The sequence below is a fragment of the Nesoenas mayeri genome (genome assembly GCF_963082525.1).
Source record: "Nesoenas mayeri genome assembly, chromosome: 17".
Lineage (NCBI taxonomy): Eukaryota > Metazoa > Chordata > Aves > Columbiformes > Columbidae > Nesoenas > Nesoenas mayeri.
In genome coordinates, this window is record NC_137565.1 from 3,322,726 (window position 1) to 3,341,752 (window position 19,027).

A 19,027-nucleotide genomic window follows, 5' to 3' on the forward strand; every position below is an offset into this window, starting at 1 on the left:
AAACAGAGGGACCTTGTGCCTGTGGACCGTGTGTTGAAAGGCCCAAGCTCCAGCTTGTGTTTTGGAGTCTAAGTCACCCCTCCTCTCCCCGCCAAAAAATACCCATCTCCGAGAGACTTGGGGATGTAGATCCACAGTGCCTAAATAAGTTGCCAGTGGTCCTGCTGGTCCTGCTGCTGCTGGGGGAAGGATTCCCAGGGCAGTCGGTTGGGATGGATTTGCAATAGTCTCGTATTTGGACTTCGCTGTGATAGGAACAAAAACTTGGCACTGGGGTTTGCCAGGTGGAAAACGGGGCTGCTGGACGCCTGTGGGGGCACTCGGGCCTTGGTGCTCACCCAAGGCTTGATCTTTGTGTTGTGCTGTGGGCAACTGAATTCTAACCTGCCTCTCTCCTCTTTGCTTCCAGTTGTTGCGTGACGTGGAAAACACGCACATGATGAAGAGGAGCTCTCGGCTCTCCTAATCCTTTGTCGGCGATTTGGAAGCGGCGGCCGCCGCGCCTGCTTTTCCGACATGTCTGGATCGACGCAGCCCGTGACGCAGAGCTGGCGCGCCGCCGAGCCGCGCTACCCCCCGCACGCCATGTCCTACCCGGTTCAGATCACTCGGCCACACGCGGTAAGGAGAGAGGTGTTCCTTCCCTACCCGCTGGCAGGGCAGGGGCCGCGTGGCGTGTCCCCACGGCTGTGGCGTGTCCCCACGGCTGTGGCGTGATCTGGGCTCGGATGTGGCTGTTACAAGGAAATCAGCCCATTTCCGTGCCTGTGGTTTGGGATTTCATCGTTCCTCTCTCATGGGACCCTCTTCTGTTTCTTCATACATTGCTTTTGACTTTTCTCTCCCTTTCCAGCACTGGTTCTGGTTATGGGCTCTGGCTCATCTCTCTGAGCACCCAAGCCCATTTGGCTTCTGGCAAGAGCACCCTTGGATGCAGCAGCTAGTCTGGGGGGAGAATGTTGAATGCACCGGAGCTTGCACAGGTTAATTTCACCCGGATTCAACCTCTCTGCGCTGCGTCACTCACATCTGTGCTTGCTCATCCTGGATGGTTGAATATTTTTGGTTTAAGTAGTTAACGGAACAAACTCTCCCTAGTGGAACAGCTTTAGTCAGCTCAAGCTGCTTAAGTGAATCTTATTAGGCGCTGGAGTGCGGCACGCGCTGGTAAGGCTGCTCTGGAGCTGCTTCTTGGTGGGTCACAGCGAGGTGGCCACGGCTCGTAACACGGGTTGGTGAGGAGACCTTGGCTCAGGGTTATGTTTCTGACAGTGGTTATTGAACAATAAAATTCCTGCTGTGAAGGTTTTAGAGTTAGACTTGAAAGCCTGGAAGGGATAAAATTCCCTTGTCCTACTCACTTTGCGCTTCAGCAGAGCCGGAGTTTGGGAAGGGTGTGAAATGGAACCGTTAAGGAGGGCACAGGATGAGCTTTTGACTGCGTTCGCTGGCTCATCTGGATCGCTCGGGGCCTGCGTGCTTCTGCACAAAGAGCCTTTTCATCCAGGGTATGAACCGCGCTGACCTGCTTCAATTTATGGGAGTTTTGCTTCCGTCGGTGCGAACGTGTTCGAGAAGTGAGACAGAACGAGAGCGTTGGTCTCAAGAAGAAAATCTCGGTTCTCTTTTTATCAGAAACGCGAGCAGGAAGAGGATGTGACCAGGTGAGCAAATATCTACAATCATTGCAAAACTGTGTTTTAAAACCAAACCAAAGAAACCTCAGTACCCAGTGCGGAGACGGATTTTAGCAGAGAGGGGAAGGCTCCTGCCCTTGGGGTGCGGAGTCCTTGTCTCCTCCAAACCCCGGCTCCTTCCCCTTCGTGTCACAACAGCAGCGTGAACCAAGCGGGGCAGTTGTTAGCAAGTGGGACGGAGCTCTGGGTTTCTCTGCCCTGCCCTGCGCTCTGGCTGGGGTGAATACTGGTTTTATTCTGTCATATTAATGTTGGAGGAAGTTGCTGGCGTTTGCTGCTAGAAGCTATTTTTACAGCCGCGTGTAATCTTCCCAAGTTATGTGATACCTTTGAGGTGTCTGGATGCAGGAGAGGTCTGAGCTGAGATTTTTTTTTAATTTCTTTTATTTTGGATGGAAAAACCAAACGGCTCCTTTGTGCAGAGCTGCGCCAGCCCCGTGCAAACCGAGCACCCCTTCCCTCTCCTCGGGAGGACGGACGGAGCGTTTCTTGAAGCGTGTCCCTGCGTGATCCGCCCTGCCACACTCAGCTGTTTGCAGACACGTGTTTCTTGCTCGGCGGCGCCGTGAGCTGGAAGCCGGCCATGGCTCCAGGGCTGGAGCTGATCTCTGGTGGGACCGCTTGGGAGAGGAGAGCCCAGTTGCTTTGAAGTTGCTGCGCTGTTTAATATTAAAGCCAGCGGTATTTGCTTGCATGTCTTGGCCAGGTCAGTTTTGTCATGGGGTGTGTTTGCACAGTGAGAGCTTGTTTGGAAGAAGGCTGGAGAGGCCAAAACCAACCCGACGCTGGCGTGTCTTGTATCTGCTATGGTTTGGTTCTGGTTTGCTGCCTTCCACGACATCCTTTGCTGAGAACCGGGCATTTTTCAGCCTGGGGATCCTTCTCCTGGTGTGGAAACGCCCTGGGTCACCTCCTGGGCACGTGTGCAGGGCTGAGTGGAACACGGCTGCAAATGCTGTTATAACATAAATAAATACAGTCCCGCTGTGACGGTCGCACCCAGGGAAAGGCGGCGCGGCAGGAATACTGAGCTCAGAAATGAGCCGTGACGTTATTTTAGGCTTGGGAGACACTTTATGAAAGTGATTTAAAGGATTGTGGCTGTTTGATTTCGCAGATGAGGCAAGTGAGAGTGGAGGCTGTGGAGGGGCAGAAGGCAGTGGACGTTTTTCTTCTCCTATCATGTGAAACCTGAGGGAGTATCCAAGAAAATGGGGAAGATGATGTGTTTCAAGAGAACAAACAGAAATATGCTTTGCACACATGGGCACTATCTCACAACAGCGTTCCAGGAGTTCCTGCCGAGTCTGGAGCTGCTGCAGAGGATCCAGTACTGGTCGGGTGAGGGTGTTTGTTGGCTGGTTTCACTCTGAGGTGCCAGCTTTGGGTGCTTAGTTGACTTCTGTCGTGTTCAGCTTGGAAACAGAGGAATTGTTTGAGTGCTCCGTGACCTTTAGCTGAAGGTGAAAAAACACATTGCTTACACTCTTAACCTTCTAATGTGTCCGAAGTTCATGCTCTCTCAAAGGAAACTTTCGCATGAAGGATATTCATTTTCAGACAACCTGCAGATATTTTCTGTGAACAGATCAATTTCCCTGCGTAGGGCACGTCCCCCTTTCCTTTTAAAGCACCTTCATGGTCACTATGCCCTGGGGGCAGGAGGGTTCTGCTCTCCTCCTCCCCTGAGGATCCAGTTTCTCACCAGTCCTCCTGAAGCGCCCAATGTTCCGGTGCTGCGGGAAGGATGCGGTTTGGGATGCCAGGAGCGGGGTACGGGCTGCGGGAGGTGCTGGGGGTCGGGGCACACACAGTGTCTGTGTGTGGCGGCCTCTGTGCCAAAACGCCTTCTGGTTTTGGGGAGCTTTTAGTGTTTTGCCTACTAGAAGTGCTAAACAGGCTCAGGGATTGGTAGTGTCAGTGTGTGTGCGTATGGAATCAGTGCTGTGTCCTTGGCTGGATCCCCATCGGGGAGCACCATGCCCTCCCTGCAAAGCGAGAGCCGCTCGGCATAGCGGATCTTTGTCCCCGTTTCCCCCGCACAGCCCAGCTGAGATGGCAAAGAGAGCTCAACCCCTCTGCTCTGGCTTTGAGACCTTCCCTGGCCACCTCTCCTGTCTGGGAGCAGCGCTGTAGTTCCTTCATTAAACTCATTTGCTAAGCAGCACTTGCGCAGGAGCATCACAATCAGATCGCTCGTTTATTTCTTGGTCTGTGATAAATACTTCCTTGTCTGGCTGAACCAGAGACAAGAGGCTGATGCAAACTGGTGTGTCCATTTGGTGTCCCAGCCAAACGGTGGCCTAGGGGGTACTCCAGTGCCTTCCCCGGCCAGTCTCCTCCTCCCAGCAGCGTGAGTTCAACCCAGCGTCCTGCCATGGAAGGTGCTGGAAGGAGGAGCGAGCTCTGGAGGTGGCAGGAGGTGGCTGCTCTCTGCAGCGACGTGATCAGTGTGGCAAAGCTACGCCAGGTAAGCCTGCGGAGACACGCTGTCTTTTGCATTAATCCATGAGACGCCTTTGCTGCTGTGTTGATTTTTTTCCTTGGAGGAGCTATTCACGCTTTTATCTGCTGGAAGCAAAATGCCAGTGTGTTTCGGTGCTCCAGGAACTCGCAGAACGGAGGAGTTTACGGTGCCAAATGCTCAGAATCCCCCAGGCTGCGAGGATCCTTCTCCAGCCGCCTCCGAGCGCGCAGCCGAGTCTCCTGCTCCGGGCTGCACAGCCAAGCCGGGGCGGTTCATGCCAGGGGTTTGCATCCTGAGTTCTGCCTGCCTGGCTCCAGCTCACGTTGCAAGGAATGGCTTGAGAAATCAAAACCGTACCTTGGAAATGCTGACCCTGGCCGGATCTGTCGCAAGAAGTCGGCACGGTCTCTCTGGAAGTACCCGGAGCTTGCCGGCGAAGGGTTTGCACGAGCTCCCAGCAGCCCAGCGGTGGATTTGGGAAAATTGGCTTTCTGCTGTGGGACCGGGAGACATGGAGGTGAAGGAACAGGACACCGAATTCCCTGCCCTGGGGTCTCTCTCCCATCGCCAGAAAGGAGCTGGCGTACAGCAGTTTATATTTAAAGCTCGTTTTCCCTTGGACACAGCCTTGATCCAAGACAGTTCTTTTTCTTCAAGCTACTGTAAACTTGTATGGTTGCTCCTTAATCTGCTTTTTGGACGTGATTTGATGCAGAGGGTGATTCTTTGCTTCTGATTGATCTCAAAATTGTAAATCCACAGGGGAAGAAAAAACTTCTTCTGCATATGTGGTTCAGCAATGGTAGAGACCTGCTAGTGCTGCTTCTGGAGACACGAAGCGTTTGCCTGCGCTGCTGACCTGACTCTGCCCAAATTGCCCCTCCAGCCCCTGGAGACACATTCTGCAGGACTGGGGGCTTTGCTGGTTGTCACTGTCACCATATTTGTTCAAAATACTGAGCAATTCAGGTTCTTTGACCTGAAAGATTTGCTGTGGAGGTGTAAGGAATTGTGGGAGACAGCTGAGTGGGGGACGTGGAAAGAAAAAAGGGTCCTATGTGAACCTGCAGATAGGTTATGGGTGGCGTGTGGAAGGTGACAGGGGACTACTTTGCGGAAGAAACGCGATGACGAGCTGAATGGCCTGGTGCTTTTAAGGTAGAATTTCTGGGTTCGTTGTGTGAAGAGAGCTGCTCACCCCGTGTGGGTGTTTGCAGCCACGAGTGTCTTCGAAGCCGAGCGGGGGGAATGCAGGGAGGGCAAGGCGGGTCATTCCCAGCTCAAAGGCGCCTGGATGCGACGGGGACAAAAGTCTTGTGATGGAGACGGGCTCAAAAGCAGCACTGTCCTGGACGTGCGGCTGGCTCCCGCGCCCGGCACCGCTCCGATGACCGGGACGCCGCAGCAGCTGAGAGCTGCCCCCGCCGAGACGTGGCTTCTCCTCGGTGAATGGCGCATTCAGCTGGGACGGGCTGCACGCTGCTGGCAGCCCCGGTTTGCCGGGGAGGCCGTGGGGAGGGATGCGTGACCGCGCAGCTGGTCCGGCAGACGTGGCGTCGGCAGCAGCGACCGATGCGATCGAGAAGGGGCCACCCGCTGCGTGGTCACCTCCTAAAACAAAAGGCCAAGTCAGCAGCTTCTGAGAGATGGATGGATGGCAACGAGACTGTCGGAACAATACGGGCATTTGTCTTTTCAGCACATGTTGCATCCCCGTAGGCAAGATAAAAATGCATGTATCCTGCTAGGTTTTTATTACTGACCTTATCTTCAACAGTAGAGCTGATTGTGGAGGAGTTGCTTGTTTTTGTGTTTGTGTTTGTTTTTTTCTTACATCTGCAGTGAGCTCCTCCCAGGGCTTTGGGGAGGAAGTTGGGCAGACACAAGTGTACTTGTGGACAGCCTGTTTTGATCAATAACCACCTCTTTGCAGTTCAGCGGAGGTTTCTGATGGCAGAGGATGGTGAGGACGATGGGCTGGGTGCCACGCTGGTCCCCTCGCAGCCAGACCTAATGCACCGATGTCTCTGCTACTGCCCTGGTTCCTCCCAAACCTTCCCCCTTCCTCCTACCTGAGTTGGCTTTGCAAAGCGTTATTTTCTCCAAGCAAAGGTTAAAAAGTGCATTTCTCGGTCTGATGAGCAACTGCTGCGCTGCCAGTGCCAAGGGGTATCCAGGCACAAGAGAGTTTTTCCTTTTATTGCTAAAATAGGTCATGCTCACTGCTAGGAGAAAGAGATTTAAAGCAACTTATTTTTTCAAAGTTCAGCATGTGCAGAGCAGGGATGGGGGGTGTCCCCGGGCTCTGGCAAAGCCGCTGGACTGGTTGCCATGCTGCTTTGGCCACCCCACCTTGGATGGAGGGTTCACCTGCCTGGCTTGTGCGTGGCACCAATGGCTGGCCCAGCCTCCTACTGCAGCCGGGGTTGTAACCAGGGGCTCAAGCAGCACAAATTAATTGCTGGATGGTCAGAGGCCCCTGCAGGTTTCAAGTCAGGATACGCTGCTCTGTGCTGGTTTCATGCTCCTGGGGCGACAGGGTGGCTTTGGAGTCTGAGGCTGTGAAGTCATGTCCTGGCCACTGTGTGTGTTGTAAAACAGTGAAATCAATAGGGGTGCTTTATTGTGTTTTGCTCTCTATTTGGACCACGCCGTTATTAATCGGCCTCGTTTAGGGCTTAAACGCTTGGGAGTGCTTCAGCAGAAACAGCACGTTGTTAAGAAATGAAAATTATGCGCAATACAACACTGGGCGAGCTCATAAGGAGCAGCCCACGAGCTAATCCTTGGCGGAGGTGGCGAGGAGCTGCGCTTTGCTCCTCGGTGAGGGCGTGCGGTGCTGTGACCTGTTTGCCCGCCTGCGAAAGGTGATGAGGACGGCGTGGGGCAGCGACGCTTTGCTGGGCTCGGGTGCCTGGGGAGCTCTGTGGGTGAAGTGCCCCCCGTGCCTGATGCCACCATAGCAGGTGACCGCTGGCACCAGTGCTGCCCTGTGCCGGGGAGCTGGCTCAGCTGGCGGATGTGGTGACCGAGCCTGGGACTGCTCTTCCTCGGTGTCACTGCAAAACAAGAGCTGGTGGTTTCTAAGTGAAGCCGTCTTTGCACCGAAACTCGGCGGGGAGCTCCCGGTTGCTTTGTTGGCTGAAGCCGTGCGTGGTAAGCGACAGGGATGGATGTAACGCTTCAGGCTGCTCGAGCTGTGCTGCAGTGCTGGTCTGGCTGGGTCTCCACGGGTTTGCTCCAGAGTTGTTTTCCAAGGAAGCCAGAAGCACTGGGCGTTTGCACGTGTTTTTCTGCTGGTGGGAGGAAGTGAGGAGGAACAGTTTGCCTTTCTGTTGCAAGCCCAGCTCCAAGCTTCCTCTCTGCAGGGCCCATGTCTTTGGGGTCTTCTCCTCGGGGGCTAATTGGTAATGCGGTGGGAATACCGACTGGATGGAGCTGTCAGTGGGTGCCTGGTCCATGTGGATGTGCCCTGTGTTGGGGCTGGGAGAGCCGGCTCGGAGCCGCCGGTGGCCATGGCGTGGTGGTGTCTGCTCTGTGCACCGTGGGTACTTCTAGCATGGCTTTCAAACCTGCCTTTCCTCCCTTGCAGGAGGTCGGGCAGCCCATCCGGGGCAGCTATGGGCAGGGGAAGGAGGAGTGAAGCGCAGCGGCAAGCGCACGCATTCAAAACAGAAAGCGAGAGAGGCCAGAGGCTGCGCGGCTGCCTGCAGTTGTTAGTTCGGCGTGGGTTATCCTGAGGTCGGGGACAGCACAGATGATTGCACTGGAGAGACAATATGGTAGGTAAGGCAGCAGGCTGAAAGCTTTAAAGAATTATTTGAAACCAGGGGTGGGGGGGAATCTGCTTTTTAAAATTTGCCTTCATCAGGGATGTCTCTGTTTTCGTCTTCCTGAGGACTTTTCTGTAGTGTTGCCTTCAGTCTCCTGGCTTTAGACAGTTCAATTAGTGTATCTAAATGAGCCTGATAGACTCGGGTTATTTAGGATCAGAGGATTTACCGTGAAGGGGAGGGAAACGGTGCTCTCAGTGCTCCCAAATCAAGTAAAATCACAAAAAGACCTTGAGACAGGGAGTGTTTCCACCAGCTCCCCCGGGCATGACGGCCAAGGACGCTGTGTCACCTCCGCCTGGGCCCAGGTACCTCTGCAGCCTGCTGCATGAAAACATGTGCTTTAATGAGGCTGCGTTTGGCTGTTTAGCATTTTATTTATCCAAGTGTTGGCCTTGTGCTGCGTTGCTCTCCTGGGGTGATTTATGGTACTGTAGGCGCTTGGTGTCCATCTGTCTCCAATGCTCTTGGTGCTGGCTCAGCCCAGCCAGCGGCTTTTTGTGGTGCGGGGCCAGGAGCTGCTCAGAAGGACCCGCTGGGCAGGTTTTGAGCTGTATTTAGGCAGAAAGCGGCTGCATTTTGGTTGTTTTCCCTGCAAGACCCTTCCTCAGCGCTTGCCGCAGCAGGCAGTGGTCGTGAGGTCTGTTGTCTTCAGCTTCACCTGTGTCAGGCTTCAATTGAAACACGTTTGATGAAAGGGAGGGAGAATCGGGCTGCTGTGTAAAAGTTTGCAGATGGAGTGGGATGCTGAAGCGTGTCCCTGGGTACGTGCACCCCAAATCTTCTGCAGTTTTGGTGCTGGTACCGGCAGCTGTTTGTGCTCCCTGCCCTCCATGAACCCTTCTCCCAGTCCCAAATCTGTTGATGTGCCAGAGCCCCTGCCTTTCTGCTTCCTTCATTTCTGTTTCATGACTTACCGAATTTGTGAAATTCTGCAAAACTTGCACGAAGAAGCAAGTGGGAGCACCTGAACCACAAGGAACAACAGGAAGGTTTGGTGTGAAAGGAACAACATCCTGACCAGAGGCAGTGGGAGAATGGAGGATCCTGGAGAAGATGCTCCTCAGATTTGGGGTTTGGGAGGAGGGCTTGCAGAGGGCAGGAAGAGATGCAATGAGATGAGCAAAAATAGAATTGGCCAAAACCCAGTGAATCGATGGAGAGGAAAAGCAGCAACGCGTAGCTTGGGGCTGTGGAGCTTTTTGGTTGCTTTGTTTCGGATGTCTTATAGCTGCCCTTGAGCGGGTGCCAAGGCTGAGCTGCAAGTTATGGGTCGGGATGGGGATAAATCACGCCTGTGCTGCGTGTTTGGGTGATGGGGAATCCCCACGGCCCCCGCTGCCTCCCAGCACACGGCTTCACAACGCTGCTGAACAAGATCGAAGCGTCTTCCCAAGGCAGCTCATAAACCTTTCCAGCACTTACGTTTGAAAAACACGGTCATAGCTCACAGTGCAACTTACTGTAGTAACTTTCCGAGCAATTAATCCACCTACATCCTACTGGGTTTGCCGCAGTTCCTTTGACGGTTCATCACAGGGCGCAGAGATGTGTCAGTTTTAATCCTCCTCGCTCATTTTTAGGTTGTGTTTTCTTCTGGCAGAACCGAACGCTGGTGTCAGCAAAGCGGAGCAGGTCAGAGCGCGAGCTGGGCCGTGTCTGGAGAAGCAGGAGCTGGTGCTCACCAGCCATCCCGGCCTCAAGTGTCCCCATCACTTCGGGCTGCGCCACCAGGCTCTGAGCTCCACCAGCGATTTTCTGACGGGGGTTAGAGGAGGAAAAGGCAAAGCCCAACCATGTGGGCAGAGGGAAAAGGAAACACAGATGGTTCTCGGGACATGCCAGAGCCTTTTTTTCTTCTCAAGGGCACAGCCTTCGAGCCTCCCAGACGGGTAATTCTTGTTTATACGCCCACAGGAGGTGACAGTTCTGCTTGTGGACCTGTTGGTGTGTTCCCAGACATGGTGTGTTGGTGTTGTAGGTGGATATTGGGAGCTGCATTGCCTTTTTATTTTTTTAGTTAAAACCAGGACGAGTGTGAACGAGGGGAGCTCGTAGGCAGCAATTTGGCTGGGGCTGTAAGAGCTAACGGGCTCCTTCAATTCAGGTGTCCAGGTTTGTCCCGCCTGTGGTTGGACCTGTGGGGTTTTCTGTCCCATAGCCCCCAGGGCCTCCTGTGTGGATGGAGGAAAAGCAGCATCTCGGGGCAGCATCCTCCCTTAGCACCTGGATTTGCAGCAGAAGCGGAACATCCCCATGAGGCTGAGTTTGGGATGCCCCTTGCCACAGAAGCCGAGATCTGAAATGGTCAGGCTGGAGGTGGAGACCAGGAGCTTGGGGCTGGCCGAGGTCCTTGGTGTTTCCCAAGAGCAGTCACGGTGCAACAGGAGCAGCACCACTTCAGGTGCAGGTTGTCGCTATTGAATCTCCCAGGTCCTTTCTTTGCCTGTCATGCACTCGCTGGGACATTTCTCCAGCTTCCCTGGTGCTGGGATGTGCCAACCCTCACTACGTCTGATCAAATAATTTCTATTGCAGCTGTTAGGGCTGAGAGTCCTGTGCCCAGGCTCCCAACTGCATGCATTTGGTATTTTATTTATTGATTTGTTTTTAACTCTGAAGTGTCTTTTCTTCTCTTTGAGGGAGTTGGAGCTATTTTGTTCCAGCTGAGAACTGTTCAGAATAGACTCCCAGGTGGGATTGGTTCTTCTAATGTACACGCGTGTCGGTGTTACCAGGGATATTCAGTGGCAAGGCTTTCTATGCCATTGCTGAAGGTCTCAGTTAATTAGATGATTAGTCTTCTGGTCAAGTATCTCTCTGCAAATAAAAAATAGCGGTTCAGTGTAGCTGCTAAAATAATGTTGCTGGAATCAGTCTGTGGCACAGAGCAGGAGGGCTTCTTATTTAATTAAAATCAGGAACATACTGTACTGTACTCTCCAAGGGTCAAGGAACAAAAGGGACGTACACGTAGCAAGCAACAAACTGTTCTTTCAAACCCCTTGAGCTCAGCCCAGGGGAGCTGTGTTTAAAGGGACACTCTCCAGATAACATTTGTGATTTCTAGTCTTCCTTTTCTGAATTTTCTTTTTCTGTTCCTCATCTTGCTGCATGGACTATTGAAGCTGGAAGTATCCTGTGACTTTGGATTTTCTTCTTACCTGTTCTTCCCCTTGGATTTTGAGTTGTCATCAGGACTGCTTGGATGCTGGAAATCCCTGTGTGTGTGCTCAGTGGCTGGGCTGAGCTTGCTGGGCCCCCATCGCAGGGTCCAGCCTGGGATTAGCCCCAGGAGAAGGCTGGAGGCAGGTTGGACTGGGGGCCGAGCTCCCATCCCAACACGGTGCTTCAAAGGAAGAACATCTCTGTGGTTTATTCGCAATTGTTGGGGTTCAACGCTTGCTTGAAAGCGGCCACCAGCCTAATGAGCTTCTCTGTGTTTGTTTTTGCAGGACGTGGCGCTGTTGGAGTACCAGCATCATTCCAGGGACTTTGTGTCCCACCTCCCGCCGGGGTCGATCATGCAGCCGCAGCGGCGGCGGCCGTCCCTGCTCTCCGAGTTCCAGCCGGGCAATGAGAGGTACCGTCCCCTGGCCCCACAGACACCCTGACTGTGTGAGCGAGTGTTGTGCATGGCTCTGGGACCCAGGCAGTCCTAGTTTGGGTTGAAGGACCTTCCCAGCTCCCCCAGTTCCCCCCCTGCCATGACAGGGACATCTGCACCAGCTCAGGTTGCTCAGAGCCCCGTCCAGCCTGGCCTGGGATGTCTCCAGGGATGGTTCATCCACCACCTCTCTGGGTACCTGGGCCAGGCTCTCACCACCCTCTCCTGTGTAGCCTGAATTTCCCCTCTTTTAGTTTAAAACCATCACCTCTTGTCCTGTCCAGTATTCTGTTCTGTATTTGTACTGACTGTGCTCAGTCCCTGTGCCGCTCTTTGCTTCATCGTGCAAACGCACTTGGCACCTTTGCCTTCTGGTTTCTTGCCTTGGACTGCCATGCATTTTAAAAACATCTTAAAAACACCAAACAAAACAAAACCCCACCTCCCTTCCCTTCTGTAGAGCTGCACGTCACTGTGACTGGTCACATTGGCTTTCTTCACTGCTGGAAATAAAGCCTTGTGGTCAGGTTTGGTCTGTGGCTCCCGAGGCTGAGAAGAGCTCATTTCCACCGCGCATCTCCGCTTCCTCTGCTGCTCTTCCTCCTCGCTTTCTTTGTTTCTGTTTCTCTTCCTGCATCCCTCGCGCAACTTTCTCCGAGCTGTTTTATTCCTGTCTGCTCCCATCTCAGCTCCCCCCGTGTCACCGCTGATTTCGTAGCCCCCATGGGAGCCTGGCAGCGTTTTTAGGTGCGACCCAGGGCAGCGCCACGTGGCTTTGGAAACGCTGTGGATGCTTTAACCACGGGAGCTGCTCTGTTCCAAAGACCATCGCTCTCACTCTCTGTTTGGTCACAAAACGTTGCGCTCTCACAGTTTCTCTTCTGCATTTGATGCTTAGTGGCTTTGGGAAAAAAAATGACCTGGAAGAGAAATAAGAACCTTGCTACCGTAGATTTATGCAAAGCAGTTTTGGTTTTGAGGCTCATTCCTTGGGCTGAGAGTCACAGGAATGAATCTGTTTCTCTAAAATCATAATAGTTACGGAACGGGGGAAGGACCTCAGGAAGCTGGATGTGGAAAGGTGTAGGTGCGGCCAGGACCCACTTTTTTCGTGGGCTGGATCCAGCGTGGTGCTCAGCAGGAACAGCGCCAGGAGAATCCAGAGGCAAAAAGCAGCCTCCAGAGTTAGTTTTGCATCTTCCCCCCAGATGTGCTCTTCGGGGTTGTGTCTGTGGCTCCTGCATGTACAGAGGGTCATGCTGCTTCTGATGGTCAGTGATTTATCGCCATGTGTTACATTGCCTTGGCTTTGATTTCTTAGCACAGAATAACATAATTATGTTAGAAGTGGATCAGATTCAGCTGAATTTGGGGGAGATGGGTAAAGAGGACCTGATGCCCATTTGTTTTTCACACCACTTATGGTTTGCAAAACAGAGAACCAGTTCTGCTCTCCAGTAAAATGAAGGTTTCAAGGTCCGAATGTGCTGTTTAAACATATATATATATACTTTGGTTCTTCCATATCACAAGAAAACCCCAAACCAGCCGCAAGCCTCGGTGTCTACTATACCACACGCCTAATGTGCTGTGGCCATCCAAGCATCTCGCTTCGGTTTACAGATGTTTCAAATCCTCCAAACTTTATTTTAGTGTTGACAGCCCTGTGAATGTGGGTAGATGTTAATCGAGGTGGCCAGGTTTACACAACCAAATGGTTATCACGGCCACTTCAGCACTCCCGACCTGAATGGTGAAGTTTTGGCGTGCTATAAAAAGGAACTTTTTAATGACATACTCAACTTAATTTCATCTTTTTTTCCCTGTAACATCTGAAGAATTGATCTTCTGCAAAAATTATACTGGGTAATAGAGCTAAAAATACCACTTGAGTTGAGCTCAGTCGGCATCTTGTGCCAAAATGCTGGGATGTAGGCTCATTTAAAAATAAAAGAAGTTGGATATCTTTTGATGCGGGATGGGGGGATCTGCAGACATTTTCAACCCAGTGTAATGAATTATTGAAGTCATTCAAACTGGGTGGCGCTGGGGAGGTGTTGGTCTGTTTTGCAAAGCCAGCTGCTGTTTCTCCGCATCTTTAAGCACTACAGTTAGAAACTGATCCTATGGGGGCTTTGTGTTTTCATCTTTGTGCTGTGAGGACCTACCATCAAACAGCACCTGATGTGCTGTCGTGGAGCCCTTTGCATGTTTGGTTGCTCACCTGGGGGTTCCTCGGATGCTCCAGGGCCAAGACCCTGGAGGTTTTGGAGCAGGTTGGGTTGGTTGTTGATGTCCACCCCGACAACCAGCTCTGGCTGTGCGTGGTGCGGAGCCCAGCCTGGCGAAGGGAGGTGGTGGGATCAGCCGTCTCTGCAGCTGTGTCCCCTTGGCAGGTTCACGCATTTGTGAGCGCTTGGGCTTTGTTTCTGCCCGGGACTGATGGCTTTGAGCAGAGGCAGCTGCTATGAGGGGCTGGGGAGGGGGGAAACAAATAACCTCAGCCAAGCAGGCACAGGGAGGAGTGGAGGGAAGCACGGGGGTGTGCTGGGTCTGGAAGGATGGGCGCTCACCTGGGTCCCCTGCCATGGTGGGCAGGAGGCAATCCTCCCCTTGAAGCAGGTGTTGGTGGAGGGAAATCCTTCCAGTCCCCCATTGCTTTGGGTGTTTGGGGGCAACAGCCTGTCTGGTGTTGGTTGTGGTGGCTTTAAATCCTGCAGAAATCACTTGGGCTTGCTTAGGTTGTCCTCCTACAGCCTCACAGTTTCTCTGTCTGTCCTTGCTGCAGTTTTGCTGTAGTCACCAGGGTGGTGGCTGGTTGTCGTCCTGTGTAAAGGGAACAAGCGGTGAAGCTTGTCACCATGGACACAGTGTTTTTAGTATGAATCAGGTGTTGGTGGCAAAAAGGTGTTGAGTCGTAACTTGCTGGAAGAAACGGGGTGCTGAGATGGCCCCACGTCTTGGAGCACGAAGCGTGTTCGATGTCAGGCTCAGGCAGCTGCTGTCCCCACAGCTGAGCCTGGTGGGTCGGGCAGGATGGGAACAACCAGTTCCTGCAGTGTCCCACCACCGTGGGCTCTCCTCCTACACAACCCCGTCCTGCAGGACATGCTGGGAGCTGCACACAACCCGTCTCCACATCTATCACCCAGGGAGTCCTCATCCTGCCTCGGTGCATGGGCAGAGACTTGAACTCCCTGTGCGGCAATTCCATCTTGGATGGGAGAAGGAAAACCTGCACCTCTCTGAATCTGTTGCTGCAGGGAAAGTTGGCTCTGTCTGTCTTTGCAGGGATGTGCTGCTTTCCGTGATGGGTTTTTTGGGAGCAGGCTTTTTCTTGGAAGGATCCACAGACTTCCCCTGAGCTGGTTCGGTTGGCTGTGCCAACTGGACGGCAGGAGCGAAGACAAGTGCTTCAGGATCTGCTGTTAGTACAAGTCGTACTGTGAGTACTTGCAGAGGAATGTCCTGGCAAGGTGACAAGCATAGGGGTTTCTTCTCTTCTATATATATAGATTTTGGTCCACGAAAGTGAGAAAAACTGGGTTGAGTGTTAGAAGGGAGGTGCTAGTGGGGCTAGGACTCCAGATGAGGACTAACCTGTCCCGCTTCATCATTAACGCTAGCATTTGGTTTATTTCAATTAATCATGCGTAACTCTCATGCAATCAAAAACACTCTTTCCCTTCAGCGAAGCTGGAAGCTCTGGAATAAACCAACCAGGTGGGATCTCTTTGGAAAATGCAGCGAAACCCCAAACTCTGTGTAAAGCCGTGGGTTTTTCAGGCAGGGGTCCCGTCATCGCGGTGTAGAGGCTGTTGTGAAGAGTGAGAGGTGTGAAGGCTTCAAGTGGGAGCGTTTGGATTTGGTTGTGTCGGGTAAAGCGATCTCAGGAGCGGCTGGAAATTCCAGTGGGTAAAGTTAATAGCAGTTCCAATGGATGGGGAAATGGAAATAAAATAGCACCCTGTAACATTGCAGCTGCTTTCCCCGGCGCGGCCCCTGCCCTGCGGTGAGTAATTGCCTTTGTAAAGCTGAGTGCTGCTCTTATCTTAAAAATACATGGGTTTTTTCTGAGGGTAGCAGTCGTGTCTGTGCGGCGGGTTGTGTTGGGTTCCTGATGACTGCGGAGATCTCGGAGCTGTCCTGTGTCAATTAACAGTTTCTTGGTAATACAGCCTTAAAAAAAAGAAGTGAAAATAAATACATCTGACTTTTTAAATTGCTTCGGTACAGCAGGGCCTTGGTGTTGGAATATTTTAACACCTGCCCAGCTCAACAGTTGCTCATTGTCGCTGGGTTTTCCAGCAGAGCCCCAAGCGCCGGCGGGCAGGGTTTGCACGAGGGGTTGGGACCAGCCAGCAGGAAACTCCAGAGGTGCCGGGAGGGATTTCTGGGCTTGCTGAGAAAGCCTGAGGATCATTCGGTGTGAAAGTGTTTGCAGGTGGAGCGAGCTCTGTGCCTCAAAGCCGAGCTTAAGAGCTGTTCTGCACTGACGTTTCGGCAGCGCCGGGGCCGCCCCGGCCCCTTTGTGAGGAGGAGGAGGATGAGCTAGATTCTGTTCCTGTGTGTCAGTGGCAAAGGTGCTGCCCCAATTTAAAAAATTAAACCCAAACCAAACGGAACTTGCTTCCCTGGAGCGGGGTTGATTCTGCCCTGGGGCAGCAGAGCTTTGCTTGAGGTGCTGCCCCTCACAAAGGGGTTTCACGGGGTTCCTCCTCTCTCTGGATGTGGCCCAGAGCGTTAAAACTGCTGGAAAAACTCCTGCTGGCTTGAAGGGGCTCTGGCTCCTTCCCTTTTAGCCATCTTCTCCAAGATATTTAATTAGCTCGGTAGAAATTAATGTCAGGAGTTGCAGTTTGTGGGTCGGGGCCAAGCAATGCCCAAGACCCCCTGTCTTTTGTGCATGGCAAAACTCATCCCATCCTTTCTTCCCCTTCGAGTGGTTTTGGAGGCTGTTTGGTTTGTCATTTGGTAACTGGGGAGGATCCTTCACCACGCAGCTCAGGAGGACTTGAACAACCTTGTTTAAGTGAGGAAAGAGGATAAAACACACACCATTTTTTGTTTCCAAGCTTTGAATCTCCTGTGCTTAATTTAATTTTTATTTCTTTAAGAGACACTTCTGCCTAAAGTGTTAAAAACACACCCTTGGAGTTGCTGCAGCAAAGCTGACCCCTGGGCACAGTAAAACGTTTAATGTATTGTTGTTAGGATCCCTTTACAATTCCCCCAGGAGAATCCTGCTAGAAAAAACAGAGCTGCAAAAAAAGTTTTATATTTGCTTTAAAAAAGCAAACCAAACATCCAGGTATTACCAACTGCATCACATTTAGTAAGTGAAAGATATTTGAGCCTGACGTGGCTCGTCGGTGCAGTTCCTATCACTGGATAACGTGCTTTTATAGTTTGCCAGGTCTCCGTCAGATGTGCAGCTACATGTGGCCAGTTTCTTTCCTCCCCCATCCTGGAAAAATAAATCCCTACTATCTAGCCACAGAGGAGGATGCATTTTTTCCCCAGCATATAATCTTTGGCATTGCTATAGAAGATGCTAACAATAAGCAGTGGTGTGGGTACCTCTGGCTAAGTAAGCCAAATATGGCATAAGGGAGCCCTGTATGGTCTTAAGGGCCGCAGGGTGATTTATGGGCCAGAACTGAGGATTTTCTGAGCTCTGGCTTTTTCTGAGCAGCCCAACGCACGTGGTGTGACCAGGGAACTCAAACCTGCAGCCTCGGTTGCTTTGTCCCGGTGCAGGGACAGCGTGTGGTGGGACAGGAGGTGGTGGCGGGTTTCCAGGTGACACGGTGGCGATGCTGAGGAGGGGGACAGCGGGGCGGCAGTGATGCTGCACCGCCCGTCTTGCTCCCCGATAGATTTCTGGTTCTGCCTGTGCAGACTGAGCACTCCAGGAGACACACCGACCTGTGGGTCTGTGGAATCCTGAGATGTTTGAGTCCAGGCCCACCTGGCCGCCCTTAGAATCACAGAAGCATTTTGCTTGGAAAAGACCTATAAGATCAGGTTGTCCAACCGTTAACCTAACACCAGCATCCTCCTGGGGAATCCCAGAGTGTCAGGGACTGGAAGGGACCTGGAAAGCTCATCCAGTGCAATCCCCCCATGGAGCAGAAACACCCAGATGAGGTTACACAGGAAGGTGTCCAGGCGGGTTGCAATGTCTGCACAGAAGGAGACTCCACAACCCCCTGGGCAGCCTGGGCCAGGCTCTGACACCTTCACCATTGAGAAGTTGCTTCTCATATTTAAATGAAACCTCTTGTGTTCCAGTTTGTACCCATTGCCCCTTGTCCTGTCCCTGGTTGTCACCGAGAAGAGCCTGGCTGCATCCTCCTGACACTCACTCTTTACATACTGATAACCATTAATGAGGTCACCCCTTGGTGTCCTCCAAGCTCCAGAGCCACAGCTCCCTCAGCCTTTGCTCACATGGGAGCCCTTAATGGGCAGCAGTTGAGCCCTCGGTCCTCCTCAAGTAGCTTGCAGTCCTAGCGCACGGGAGAGCAGGGTGGTTTGTTTTCTAAAGGCTCCTTTCTCTTTGTCCCCAGATCTCAGGAGCTGCACCTGAGAACCGAGGCGCACCCCTATCTCTCTGACCTGACCAAGCCGTCGGACTTGGAGTTCATTGAAAGCAAGAGACCGCGCCTGGACCTGCTGCAGGACCCCCTGATGCGGCACTCGCCTCTCCTGAACCAGAGCCAGCAGGGAGGGACAGAGGATCTCTCAAAGGTAAGGCGACATTGGCTCGGGATGCCACATGTATGTGGGATCTGTGTTTTGGGGTCCCCTTGGCTTGTGTAGAGCTGCCCTGGGGGCTCTGGGCCGCTCCTGAAACCAGTGCGGATGGGGTACCAGCTGTATCAAACAGCGCTGGCGGTGTTGGGTGGTGTTCACTGAGACGCAGTGGCCTCTTTGGAGAAATGGAAGCGTATCCAGCTTTCCCCATAATTATTATAGTCACAGGTTTGTATTTACTGGGCTATTAGATGCATCAGAACAATTTGGAAGCTCCGGTAGGCTGAATTAGGGGTGCTCATGTCTGGCTTTTCTGGATGCTGTGCCCTGATTTGATTTTTCTTGACCTTTCTCATTTATCACCTCTCTTTATTTAATATCGGTGCTTGAAGGGTTTGGATCGGTTGCTGGTGGTTCTTTAATCTAATCTTCCCCAGGAAAGCCTACCTTGTCTTAGTCTCATTTAACAAAGCAAGTTGTTTACTTGCAATTGTCCCCTCTGCGCATGTGATAGATGTAGCAAGGAGAAATCCCTAGCTCGCCTGCCTATTTGGATTTACTTTCATGCTACATTGGGGTAAATTGTATTTGATTTTACCTCGAGATTGGGCATATTCCTGGTTGACAGGAGCGTGTTGCTGAGTGAACAGGCCGGGGACAGGTG

General features: G+C 52.5%; 1 protein-coding gene across 1 annotated transcript in view; it reads left to right on the top strand.

Annotated features, from left to right (window-relative positions):
* Nucleotides 1-516: 516 nt before the first annotated feature.
* Nucleotides 517-19,027, top strand: part of NCOR2 (nuclear receptor corepressor 2) — a gene marked incomplete at its 5' end in the record, with an annotated part of 147,423 nt that continues 128,912 nt past the window's right edge. Inside the window, 3 exons of the mRNA XM_080355363.1 lie at nucleotides 517-621; nucleotides 11,453-11,580; nucleotides 18,177-18,357. Of these exons, the coding sequence (XP_080211489.1) occupies nucleotides 517-621; nucleotides 11,453-11,580; nucleotides 18,177-18,357 (414 nt within the window). The remainder of the gene's footprint in view (nucleotides 622-11,452; nucleotides 11,581-18,176; nucleotides 18,358-19,027) is intronic.